This window comes from Cupressus sempervirens, chromosome 5 (assembly GCF_028749045.1).
Source record: "Cupressus sempervirens isolate cs-2001-9-10 chromosome 5, ASM2874904v1, whole genome shotgun sequence".
Classification (NCBI taxonomy): Eukaryota; Viridiplantae; Streptophyta; class Pinopsida; order Cupressales; family Cupressaceae; genus Cupressus; species Cupressus sempervirens.
Genome location: NC_143122.1, coordinates 967,379,492 through 967,393,845, shown reverse-complemented (window position 1 = coordinate 967,393,845; position 14,354 = coordinate 967,379,492). Strand labels below are relative to the sequence as shown.

The window sequence follows — 14,354 nt, the reverse complement described above, 5'->3', positions numbered from 1 at the left end:
AGAGATGAAGAGCACTCTCAAAGCCCTCAAGGATGGGACAGACACCAAAACTTTCAAATTTGAAAATGATTGCCCATACCCTTTTGACAAGACTATCACATTGACTCCATTTCCTAAACATTTGGAGACCCCCAAGTTTGACAAATTTAGGGGGAAGAGTGATCCAGTCACTCATGTTAAGGAATTCTATATGCTTTGTCAAGAGGTAGATGTGTTCCTCATGCGGCTCTTTTCCAAACGCCTAGCAGGACCAGCCTTGGAATGGTTTTGTCATATCCCTCAAGGTACTATTAAAACTTTTGCAAAACTTTCTGAGGTCTTTGTTGCCCAATATACCCATCTTGTTGTGACTAAATTATCTATAGTGGACCTTGTCCACACTAAACAAAAGGGAGGATAAATTCTTAAAGAGTACTTACAATGCTGGTAGATCCTCACAACAAGGATCTCTTACACCATCCCTGAGCGCCATCTTCTCAAGATGTTCATAAACAATGTACACCCTAGCCTTGCTCATCATATGGTTATGAACTATTTGCAAACATACAAGGACATCAAAGAAAAAGGAATGGGCCTTGAGCAAGGCCTCATTAGGGATGGTGTCATCAAATTGTACAAAGAAAACACCCAGGACCATGGGTCAAGCAATGACAAAACTCGATATTGGAACAAAAACAAGAATACAGTGATAGATGGTGCCACTGACACTTGATAGGTCCATATTGTTGGGGCGGCTACCAATGTTCCCACCACATTTTGCCAACAACAAACTTATCAACAGCAACCTCCTACGTATCACCAGCCACCCATGCAAACTCATCAACAAATACATGTTCCTCATAATCAAACTAATGCTACCACACTAGCAGTAGGTAGTAAACCCTGTGTTCAGACGCAACCATGCACATACACCCCATTGGGGGAACCTCTTGATACAATCTTCAAAAAATTGGCTAAAGATAACCTTGTTCGATATCTACAAATGCAACCATTGGAACCCAATTAGTCTAGAGCATCCTGGTACAAAGATAACGAATATTGAAAATTTCATTGTGTCAAAGGGCACACTACCCTTAAATGCATGCAACTTAAGGATTATGTACATGACCTCATAGATCAGAAAGAGATCACAGTGGGGGCACAACCCTCACCTAATGCAAGATTAATGATGTATCAAAATGCTTTCCCTCCTCATAACACCAACCTGGGAAAGGCACCTGCAAACCCTCCTATCAACAAACCTAACAATGCTCAGGGTAAACAAGCAGACAAATGAGACACATCCTAGAATTATACCTCGGCATACTTAGACTATGGTAGCTTAATTGGTTGCATATCCCAAGTTGAACCATCTATCAATGTCATCAATATCAAAGGCCTAGACACTCAGTGTGCAGTTGCTACCTATCGGACACGACTCAATATAGCTGGTCCACCTATATCCACACAAATTAGACCACCATCAGCATGACCACCTCTATCTCACGCATCTCCATCAGAATCATCTTCACTAGGGCCATAGTATAACATCTTGGAACACCTTGGAAACATGCCAACCTAGATCTCCATCCTGGATCTCTTACAGAAAAGCCCACTTTATCAAGAGATCCTTGACAACACTCTACGTGAGTCACGCATCCCCTCTGACGTTAACGCCACTGAGTTTCACAACTTGGTTGGCCATCTTTTAGCCTCTTGTGCCTTATCCTTCAAAAATACTAATATCCCAGTGGTTGAACCTGATCACATCCTCCCACTTCACATCCCTGTTATGGTTTCTGACTTTGCAGTTAAACGTGTCATGATAGATAATGGATCGGCTCTAAACCTATGTACTCTAAAGTTCATCAAGCAGGAAGGATATACTGAAGTAGATATCATCAATGAGGTGATCACCATCAAGGCATATGACAATTTTGAGCATACTACTGAAGGAACCATCTTGCTCCCCATTAGAGTTAGTCCAGCCACTCAAGAAACACTATGTCATGTAGTTGATCTTAATCTTCTGTATAACATCCTCCTCGATCATCAATGGATTCATGCCATGAAGGCCATTCCATCCACGTATCATTAGTGCATCAATTTTTTTCATAATGGCACTGGGATAACCATCCACGCAGATCCTGAACCCTTTTCTTATTGCAATGCGGTTGAAGCTTCATACACCAATCACTATCTTGGGATCAAAATTGGCACCACTACGGCCAGCTCCTTTGGCAACTGCCACAATCCAGACACCATTTTAGCCTCCACTCTCTCCAAAGTTAAGATCAACTACCAAGGTTGTGTCGAGTATAGTCTCACGGATGCTTTTTCCATTGGCACTCTACCACTTGAACCACATACTCAAGGATGCTCAATACATCAAGGGCCTATACCAGAAACCACCTCTCGACTTCAGTAGTTGGGCCCTACCACATTTGTTACCAAATGTATCCTTGATGGAGCAGAAAATGTACCAGACATTAACACATGGCTATACAAGGAGCCTCCTAAGAGTGAAGGACTTCTTGGTCACTTTAAACAAAAATATCCCTGGTCACATCGCTTGACCACGGAGCAATGGTATTATCAAGGAGGTGGTTTATGCTACCAAGAATCAGGTATGAGATAGCCTATAGAAGCACACCAAGGGCAGAAAACCAAAGGCTTCGGCTATGGACTCTCGGCAACTGGGGGCACTACAATAGAAGGTCGTGCCTTTATGAACATCCAAAAAACTCTTGTTGAGGTTGAAGACATCCTTGAGGAAGTTGAAAAGAAAGCTTATGAGGATATTTTCCTTGAAAAAATAATCCTCCAAGACTCTGTGCTCTGCCAGTTATCCTTGAATCTCATAGATCTCCCCCTCGCTCACCCCGAACTCATAGATTGGGATCAACCAAGTGTCGTGCATGTTGATGAGTTCTCTACCGAGCATGCGCTCCTTAGGTTCATGGAGGCAGAAATGCCACATAAACAACCACCTCCACCATTGGCGTATGTCAACAAGCTAGATCCTCTAGGTTACTTCGAGGAGGAGGAAATCTCTAGTCGCAAAAATGAAACGTAAAAAGAAACAAAAAAGCAAAAAAATAAAAGAAAAACATCCCATGGTGAAAAATCCTCTGGAGCACCATTGGGTGACTCAAAAAATGAAACAAAAATAAAGGACTCATCCAACAATGAGAACCTCTCAGAGGCACCTAAGGATGGAGATTTCATCCTCCCCCCATAGGAGCATCGACCTCCTACATCTTTAGTTTTGACAGAAGAAACTCGGCCTATAGATATCAGTCTGACAGAGATACCACATATCACATACATTGTAGCCTCTTTACCACCTGAACAAATAGAGCTTCTTCTTGAAGTCTTTCCTGAAAATATAGGTCACTTTGCATGGTCATATGAGGAAATACCGAGGTTGGACCCCAAACTAGTTGTACACCATCTCGCAGTAGATCCAGGGGCCAAGCCTGTCAAACAGAAACTTCAAAAAATGCACCCCAAGGTGGCTTTATTAGTCAAAGCAGAGCTACATAAGTTGTTGGAGGCCAAAATTATTTGACCAATAGATTATTTTGAATGGATTTCTAATATGGTACCTATTACCAAGCCCTCTGGTGATATCAGAATTTGCACCAATTTTTGAGATCTTAATAAAGCTTGTCTAAAGGATGACTTTCCATTTCCAAATATCGACATGATTGTGGATCTCACCACAAGTCATGAACTCTTGTCACTAATGGATGGTTTCTCTAGATATAATCAGATTCGTATAGTAGAAGAAGATCAGCATAAGATAGCATTTACTACACCTTGGGGCACATTTTGCTACAATATGATGCCCTTTGGGCTAAAGAATGCTAGGGCAACCTACCAGCATGTGATGGTGGTCATATTCCATGACCTAATCCATAAGATACTTGAGGATTACGTGGATGATATTCTAGTCAAATCTCTCAGTGCTTTGGACCACTTATCTCACCTCAAGGAAGTGTTTAACCGACTGGTAGAATATCATCTCATGCTAAATCCAAAGAAGTGTGTCTTTGGTGTTACTTCAGGAAAGCTCCTAGGCTTCATTGTGCCACAACACGGTATTGAGATTGACCCTAAGAAGGTCAAATCCATCATGGATATGGCTCCCCCTAAGACACTCAGGCACCTTCATTCTTTGCAAGGAAAACTCCAATCAGTCTGGCGATTCATTTCTTAGCTTGCTGATAAGTGTCAACCTTTCACACACTTGCTTAAGAAAGATCAAAATTTCAAATGGGACCCTGCTTGCTAGCACAATTTTGAGCTCATCAAGCAATACTTAGCTAATCCACCTATTTTGGTTCCTCCAGTTGTAGGGCACCCACTCATATTGTACATCACAGCTACTCCTACAACATTAGGTGCTCTACTAGCACAACTTGACAATGCAGGAAAGGAACAAGCCATTTATTACATCAGCCGAACATTAGTGGGCTATGAACTCAACTAAATGCCAATGGAAAAGGCATGCTTAGCAGTAGTATTTTCCACCCAGAAACTATGTCACTACATGTTGAGCCATACTGTACAATTGATATCAAAGATTGATCCATTAAAATATATGCTCTCTCGTACAGTACTCACTGGATGCCTGGAAAAATGGGTTATGCTCCTCAGTGATTTTGACATTCAATATGTTGACAAAAAGGCCGTTAAAGGCCAGGCTATTGCAGATCACTTGGCCGATGCCCCCTTAGTTGCAGATCACCCACTCATTATGGAATTTCTAGACGAATACCTCTGTTTGATAGAAAAATAATCACTCTGGAAGCTATATTTTGATGGCTCCTATACATCTCATGGTTCTAGTGTGGGCATACTCTTGGTTACACCTCAAGGAAATTATATCCCTAAATCTTTCAAGCTACAATTTTGGTGTACCAATAACATTGTAGAGTATGAGGCCCTTGTTGCGGGACTAAAAATTGCCATTGAATGGAATATCATAGAGCTTCAGGTCTATGGTGATTCTCAGCTTATCATCAAACAAGCTTTGGATGAATATCAAACCAAGGATGACAAGTTACTACCTTAGAAAGATCTAGTGGATCAACTAAAGGAGCATTTCACTCAGATCTAGTTCATACAAATACCTAGACTCTAGACTAAGGCAGCTGATGCTATGGCTACTATTGGTTCTCTCTTGGAAATACCAGATGAAGCTATGCAGTATGAATTCTTTGTTGAGCAGCTGCACGAAACCACATATGAGAATGATGAATCAACACAGGTCTATATCTTGGTTGGTCCCCAATCTCCATGATACCACGAAATTCATGCTTACCTACTAAATGGTATCATATCTCCTCACCTCACATGAACCCAATGCCAAAAACTTATTTGCAAAGCTTCCCATTACATTATCATCACCCAAACCCTATATCATCATGGTTATCATGATACTCTCTATCGATGTTTAGATCAAAATGAGGCTGTGATGGCTCTCAAAGAGGTACACATTGGACTTTGTGGTGCTCACACGAGCGGGATGGTGCTAGCAAAGCAGATCCTTCGGGCTTGATATTATTGGCCTATGAAATATCCCTTTTTTGATTTTGTATGATATTTCCAACCTTTAATCAGATTTTCAAGATCAAACAACTAATATCACAAAGATCCACCAAATTTCTCAAGAAACCCCAAATCGGGTATGCCAAAAATTGTGCCAAAAGCTTCACAGCTTCACCTATTATTAATAAATCTGGAAGTGGACATTTTTATAGAAATTTCAGCAGCATAACAGACTAAAAAATGAAATTTCCAGATCCATATAGCCTTTACACAACAGTTCTCAAATGTAGGACAAAAACTATGCTCATCGGGCTCCCGAAATTAACACAAAAATGCTCGGAAACACCACAAAAACACTAATAATCCATCTCAGAAGTTTAATCACATCCCCATAAATATATTCAGCTCTATTTTAAAACTTTAAATTCTGAAATACAGCAGCAACCCAAACTGATATGAAATACTCAACTGAGAATACCAAACTCTTACAAAAAACACACCCGAAAACCCACAAATCTGCACTGTTCAGCACAAAGGCAAACTCTGTATGAGCATGCACATGGAATGGCTTCAAACTACCATCCTTAGCCTTCCTAGAAATCTACAAACTCTCATTCTTGGGTCTCCCTGGAAACCTGCAAACTCCCGTTCTTGGGTCTCCTTCTCCACAGGTTTGGTAGCCTCTGAAGAATAACAAAGAATGAGCAAAAATCAAGTTCTGGAATGAGCCCAAAATGCCTCCAAAACCCCTTAAAAGAGGGCATAACTGTAACTCATGTCCAAGAGAGGTTAATGAAACATATTTTAATAATAATTTTCATTTATTAGTCCAACAATTTCCAAAGATTAACCCCCTTTTTCTGAAACTTCACTTTCTTGGGCTTGCCTGCCTTAGCAAAGATTATTACTTTTTTAATTATTTGAAAAGGGGAAATGACAAGTCCTCCCCTCCCAAACATTGCTTGTCCTCAAGAAATGGCTGAAAAATAAACCAATCAATCCACCTGGATCCCAAATGTAGTCATGAACTATACTACTACCAATTAACACAGGCTCCTGCAATATCCTCTGCAATATGACAAAGAGGAATCCATAATCAAATGGACACTTATAGCTCCACCAAACTCCAAAATCAAAAATTCCATAGTCAGAAACCCATGAGAAACAAACTCTTAGAACATCAAAACCCAAGTAAAGTGGACTACCAACATAGTAAATACCATCAATGCATTCCACTGGCCTATATGGAATGTACAATCCAACTCTGCAACAATGGTGAATGCTCTCGAATGAAACTATACCAAGTATGGAGAATCGACACACTATACAATGCCTACAGTCAACACAACTCTATAGATCATTGACCACTATCTCATAACCATAACTACCATGCACCCCTGATGGTGAAAAGCCATCACAAGATAAATAGCAAGAATTGGAACCCAAACCAAATTTTCCTGCCATCAACTCCTCAACACAAGGATCAAATGCTAACTGATGTACATACCTTGCAATATAATGTTGATAAAAAAAACCAACCTTAGACAAAAACTCACCATGAACAAGTGATACAACCCACTGTGACTGATCACCAGCTAAGTCAGGAGATGTCATAGCCAAAGGAGTAGAATCAATAACAACATCAACTGAAGCATCACTCTGAAACTCCTGCTCTAAGTCATGTATTATTAAGCTGTCAACTGTAGAACCTATCACCATGTCATGCCCATCATAACCCTAATCTTGAGGTGTCAAACTATCCCATAACTGATGACAAGGACTAGGAACCAAGTACATCTTTGTATCATCATCTCATCAACATGGTCATCAAAGGTAAATTGATGAGTGTACCTCATAGTGTAATGCCGATAGAATGCACCAATCTCAGTCAGTGGCTTAGACTGTAATCCATATGAAACTAACTACAATTGATCATTAACCATATTGGAACTAACTACTACCTCTGAAGATATCACCAAGGGAGTAGTATTACTAGCAGGAACCATGCCAACTGCCGACTCACCAACATCACACATGATCTTTGATACATCTCTAGTCTTCGTGCCTTCAGTACTAGAGGCCACCACCCTATCAAGCATACAACAATCTGCTACAACACCCAACTCAACTAAACCTGACTCTAGTGGGAATGAACCTGATATGCCAATGTTAGTACCAAGGATGGATGCATCCCCATCTCTATTGTCTCTGACAATCTCAGCCATGGACATCCTCGAATCACCAAACACCATAGCTTGTGACTGTATAGAATTAGGTAAAGACTGTAGTCGCTCTAACTCCATGGTCACCTTAGCCAAATGAAACTATGACTCCTTGAAAGCCAACTGCATACTCTCAAGAATCTCAGAAGTCACCTCAATCTGCTCAGTAAGCTCACTCACCTCATCTTCCTTGGCCAACAATGCATCATATGTTGTACTACCCCACTCCATAAGATAATCTCTGTCGGCTACCAACTGCATATAATTCTGTCTCAAAATTTGAATAGCCTCCCATAAAGAGTGGATCTTTGTCAAGGAAAGATAACTTCCTTCTTGCTCATCACTAGTAGGAGAACCCCATCCATAAACTGCTAACAACTGACGAGCAGCATCAAAATGTTGGCAAGTGATAGCAATGTCTCGGTCACTAACTCTCAACTGATTAGACACATGATGGCACTAGCTTGACTGTCTCCTACAAACCTCCTCTGATGCACTGTCTGAAGGAGTATAATCAAAGTCACTAGTCTCTAGAGTAATACAATCCATATCCTGTGAATCAAATCTAAAGCTCATATCAACATACGAAGTATCAAAAACATTAGCACTACTATCCAACTCCTCTGCACCTAAGGAAACTAAGTTTTCAAAACTGCCCACTATAGCCTCTTGGATGTCATCAATGCCAATATGATCCTGGGACTCATCTGTACACACTGCCAAATATGAATATGGTCAACTGGATATATGAACAAAGCCAAACATCAGTGTATAAAAAATAATACCAACATCAGACAAGATACTGGCACAAGAAAAGACAACACCATGTAATCTGCTAATCAAATCCATGATAGCACCCAAACAAACACTGCTACCAAAAAGTGTTAAAGATCTCCAGTCAACTCAATCCCAAATGCCAATATAACAATCTCGAGTCCATATCAGTAAACTAGAATCAACTGGTAACTCAAGCAAACTCCTCACCTGAGTAATATGACCAATACCAACTAACTCCACATACCTGTCATGATGAGATAATGAAGTCACAATACTATCTTTGTTCACCTTCAGCTAGCTGGACAAATCATGTGAAGTACTACCAACCTCAAACTCATGTGGTGAAGCATCTAACTGTGCTTGGTACTCTTTCTCAGCAAAATCATGAATGCTCAATGTCTGCTCATCTCTACCAAGTATCTCACCATCCTGCACAACAACATCCTCATAATCATCATCTGAACCCACTACACTGTAGTCACTACGTATTGTAACTATACCATCCTGAATACCTGTGGCATCACCCTTTAACGACCTGTAAACAATTGTCTCAATTTGAGTATCAAGTTGACCATTACTATCAATCTGTGTAATATCCTTTCCCACCACCTCCTATGGTAGAGTAGAATCTAAGACCTCTACCTGGCTATCAGCTAGTTTCTCAAACTCTTCATGCAAGTTCTTGGTAATTGTGTCATCTGCCCTGTGAGAAAATTTGCCAAATAGAAATCCAATCAACTTATCCACCTTAGCTGGGTCAGACAACATGTCATTCATTATACGGTGGTGCTCAATCAACTGTTTAGACATGTCATGGCTTATTTTCATAAGTTTATCTCGAATGTCTAAATAACCATCCTTTCTACTATTTTGACTCTGGATATCAATTGTCCAAGATCATGTCCTCTGAGACTCTGTACTATACCTGTCCATTCTGGATAAAGTAGAGTGTAACCCCAATAGGATATAACTTCTTCAAACACCAAGAACTAACATACAAATGATTAGAAGTAGCATGCAACCATAGATTTTGACATGCAACTGATTAGAAGCAACATGCAACCACCAAATTCACCAAGAAATAACATGAAAATGATTAGAAGTAGCATGCAACCATAAATTTTTTCATGCAGCTGATTAGAAGCAACATGCAAGATCTGGGTAGTTGTCAAAACTGACATGCAAGATCTAATCTCAGAAGTTTAATCACATCCCCATACATATATTCAGCTCTATTTTAAAACCTTAAATTTTGAAATACAACAACAACCCAAACTGCTATGAAATACTCAACTAAAAACACTAAACTCATACAAAAAACACACCCGAAAACCCACAAATCTGCACTGTTCAGCACAAAGGCAAACTCTGTATGAGCATGCAAATGGAATGGCTTCAAACTCCCATCCTTAGCCTTCCTGGAAACCTAAAAACTCCCATTCTTGGGTATCCCTGGAAACCTACAAACTCCCGTTCTTGGGTCTCCCTGGAAACCTGTAAACTCCCGTTCTTGGGTCTCCTTCTCCACAGGTTTGGCAGCCTCTGAAGAATAACAAAGAATGAGCAAAAATCAAGTTTTGGAATGAGCCCAAATGCCTCCAAAACCCCTTAAAAGAGGGCATACATGTAACTCACATCCAAGAGAGGTTAATGAAACATATTTTAATAATAATTTTCATTTATTAGTCCAATGGTTTCCAAAGATTAACCCCCTTTTTCTGAAACTTCACTTTCTTGGGCTTGCTTGCCTTAGCAAAGATTATTATTTTTTTAATTATTTGAAAAGGGGACATGATAGCCTACTCTAGAATAGGATGCGTGTGAACTTGTGAAATGATGTTTACCTTGTCAACAACATGCTAATTTAATCCAAGCTCCAGCATAGGACTTGCAACCCATTGCACCACCATGGCCTTTTGCCTGCTGAGGATTTGATCTTGTTGGTCTTATTGCACCACTTTATTTAGAAGGGCACAAGTGGATAATCATTGCCACTGATTATTTCACTAAGTGGGTCGAAGCAGTTCCCCTTGTTACTGCCGTAGGAGTTTAGGTGTCCAAGTTTATATTGCATCATATCATATGTCGCTTTGGCATCCCAGCTACCATTTTCACAAACCATAGAGGTAGTTTTGAAAACCTAAATATGGAGGAATTGTGCACTTCCCTCCACACCCACCACCACTTCTCAAGCTCGTATTTCCCACAAGGTAATGGTCATGCTAAGGCAACTAATAAAACCCTCCTCAAAATCCTCAAGAAAGTTGTCAATGACTTCGGCTGTGATTGGCATTTGCAAATTAATCCCGCCCTATGGGCATACGGCACTTCATTCTGAATAGCCACTGGCACAACTCCATACTCCTTGGTCTATGGTGCTGAAGTGGCCTTGCCTATAAAGGTTGATCTCCCATCACTCTGCATTTCTCTTCGAGGATAGATATCTGATGAGGAATACAGAGTGGCTCAACTTACTCAACTAGATCTACTTGATGAGAGAAGACAATAGGCCTATGACCATCTCATGGTCTATCAAAGTCACCTCAAGTGCAATTTCAATAGTAAAGTCCATCCCCATAGTTTTTAGGAAGGTGACATGGTCCTTAAAGAGAATATGAAGGTTCAAGCTGACTGAGAAAAGAAAGGCAAGTTCGAGGCCACCTGGCTGGTCCTTATGTGGTCACAACATCTTTTGGCTCAGGAGCCTATAAGCTATCTACCCTTGAAGGTGAAGTCCTAAATGATCCTACTAACATTATCCACCATAAGAAATTCTATGCCTAAAGGACAGAGTTTACAAAATCAAGGAAAGAAAAAAGGCATAAAGCAAAAATAAAGCATCCAATGGTGAAAACTTGGCAATTCAAGTGCCTTGGATAGGTCCCTGGTGAAAACCTAGCAAATAGGCGCCAGGTGTACTATAGCCCTTCCATTATCTATCACCGATACACACCCCTTTATCACTCTTCCATATTTTCTCACTCATCCCACCCGCTTTTCCAAGGTGTTCCTTATCGTTATTTTCCATACTTCGCAACATCATCCTCTAGCACTTTGCACTATGTAACATCCCATCTTATTTATAGCATCTTGTGTACCATACTTGATATATCCTACCATTGTACTCTACTAGATCTACCCTATTCTATGCTTTTTATCCTTACCATATATAGCATATATGGCCCATATAATGTGTGTCTCATACCCCCTGCACTAACCCTTGTCTCCCATATACCGTACCTATGTGCATATAGCAATATCCAGACCCTTTTACATAAATCGTGCTTTACGTAAACCCACCTCAACAAAGCCATGTATTATAACAATGCTATCCCCTCATCCTAAGCTTTCCCCAAACATGAATATACCTACTACTATGTTTTGATATCTAGTCACAAGTTCCCATGTCCTTAACTAGTCATACTTATGCATACTATCCAGGTCTTGTTACAACCCGTTAGTTGATCCCTTTGACAAAAGTTTCCTTTTTCACCTTTGTGGAATCTTTTGGTTGTTTCATTTTTTTTTGGTTGATTGTTTCCATGAATCTTTTGTTGTTTCCTCCTCAAGATCGCCATAATCATTTCATATCATGGTGTGTTTTGACTAGAGCAACTAAGGAGGTTGGTTTCGATCATAGTCTTTGCTACTTGTGAGTCAATTTGATATTATCCTTGCATATTTCCAACATGTTTTCATCTTTCGATAAAACATGATGCACTAGGGTAATCTCATTTTCTTGTGGATCATCTAGCATCATTCCAACATTGATCTCTTTGAGACTCATCTGTGATGCTGGGGCAATCCTTGCATGCCTATTTGTGTCAGTCCTATGGAATTTTGGGGAAAAGGCCTTGACATTCTTAGTAACCTTGGTAGATCCCTAATAATCCGATATCAAATAAAGTGTTTACACTACATAGTGGTACTTCCTCACAAAGTACCCCATACTCAAGCTTCCCCTACGCCTCACTTTTATTAACCTCTAATATCTTCCTCCTTGTCATCACCCCTCTCCCTTGAACTATCACTTTTTCCACCCTTAGAATCATTTGATTCAAAGCCTCGAACATAAATTCTTATCTTATTCTCATCATGATGTGATCCCTATCATAAGTTACTATCCTAGCTCTAGAAATCTCTGCTATCCTCTTGACTGTGAGTTTGTTGGTCACTCTTTTTCCAATATTATTCTCCTTAGAGTTAGTATCTCCTATGATCACTTTTCATATCATAGAATGCTATCATAAGTCAAACATTGGTTATCTCATTCCACCATCATTGTTTGTCTTGCATCTTCTAAAACTTGTATGTTATATTATCATAGCTTGTATCCTTGATCATATCACAAAATATCATCGTATTCAATCTTTTATGTTATTCTCGCTTGCTTATCATAAAATCTCAGGTGTATCTTTTAGTTTGTGTTCTTTGTATCATATCATAAGTTTATTGTTCTCTCTTTTAGTTCATCTTAAAAATAAGTCATTCATCATTAGATTATAGTTCATTTTAGCATTAGATTATGATTCATTTTAGCCTTGTTGACATTTATCATTAGGATAGGTTTCATTTTAGCATTGTAGTTCATCATTAAGTCATACTCCATTTTATTTTAGTTTGTGATTCATTTAGATCTTTCATCCATCTTTAGTTGTGTTAAAAGTGTCATTATATTTTTTCCATATCATAAATCTGTTGTTTATCCTTTAGTTGGTAATTCATTTTGCATTTGTCACTTGTTTTTATAGTTTGTACTTATACAACATCATACCAAATAATTCTCCAAAGAAATCAATTCTCCAGGATCACCTCACATCTATCATAAAGCAACATCACATCATCAGGATCATATCAAAAACCTATCGTACTACATGACATCTATCATACAAAAAATCTCATCTACAAGATCATAAGGAAAATCATGTCATCAAGAATCACATCAAAACACATCACATCTGTGATATCATAGATCAAAATCACATGACATCATATCTAGACTATCATAGCTAAATCATATCAAAATCATATTATAACGTGTATACAATGTCATCAAAAATCACATCCTGCATCACAAACTGTCAGCACAATCATAAAATCATAGCACCTGTTGCATCATGCAATAGTCAACAATACCATCAAAACATCACTATCAACCACTATACCTAAACTCCACTAGTCCATAACACATATAACACCAGAATCATCATATATATATATATATATATATATATATCAATGAAAGAATGAAAGAATAAACGTCCATCATTGTACAATGTCCATATAGTAAAAATGGGTCTGAGCTCATACAAAATCTCCATGTCTCTCAAAAATAGCCTATATATATACATGATACTCAGTATCCCAAACAAAGATGCCTGCTCATCGATGGTCAATCCATCATCCTTACATCATCAGTCTCCTCCTGTGCCCCTCTCCTGGCCCCTAGTGGTGGTGGTGGTGGAGGTGGTGGCCCCACCAGTCCTCCCCCTATCCTAGAGCTCTCTACCTCCTCTCCCATCCCATGCCGCTAGCTCGACCCTGCCCTCTAACTATGCCCTATGTGCCGGGACCCATCTACACTCTCTCCCTTAGTGCTCTATCCATTCTCCCCTCCTCCCTGCATCCCTATGTGGGTACTTGTTGTACCTAACCGCGTCGCCCACCTGTAATGCTCAATCTTTGATGCTGGCACTGCAGCATGGTACCTCCCCTAGTAGAACCCATCCCTCTCCCTCAACTCCTCCATCTTTGCCCGCAATCTTCACAACTCCTCCAAACCCCCTCCCACTGCCACTTGTGCCCGTAAGGTTGCCACCT

General features: G+C 39.8%; 1 protein-coding gene across 1 annotated transcript in view; it reads right to left on the bottom strand.

Annotated features, from left to right (window-relative positions):
* LOC149559172 (protein CNGC15b-like) overlaps nt 1–14,055 on the bottom strand; it is a 201,371-nt gene extending 187,316 nt beyond the window's left edge. The window contains exon 1 of the mRNA XM_089831278.1: nt 13,945–14,055. Coding sequence (XP_089687404.1) covers nt 13,945–14,055 — 111 coding nt within the window. The remainder of the gene's footprint in view (nt 1–13,944) is intronic.
* Between the last annotated feature and the right edge of the window lie 299 nt (nt 14,056–14,354).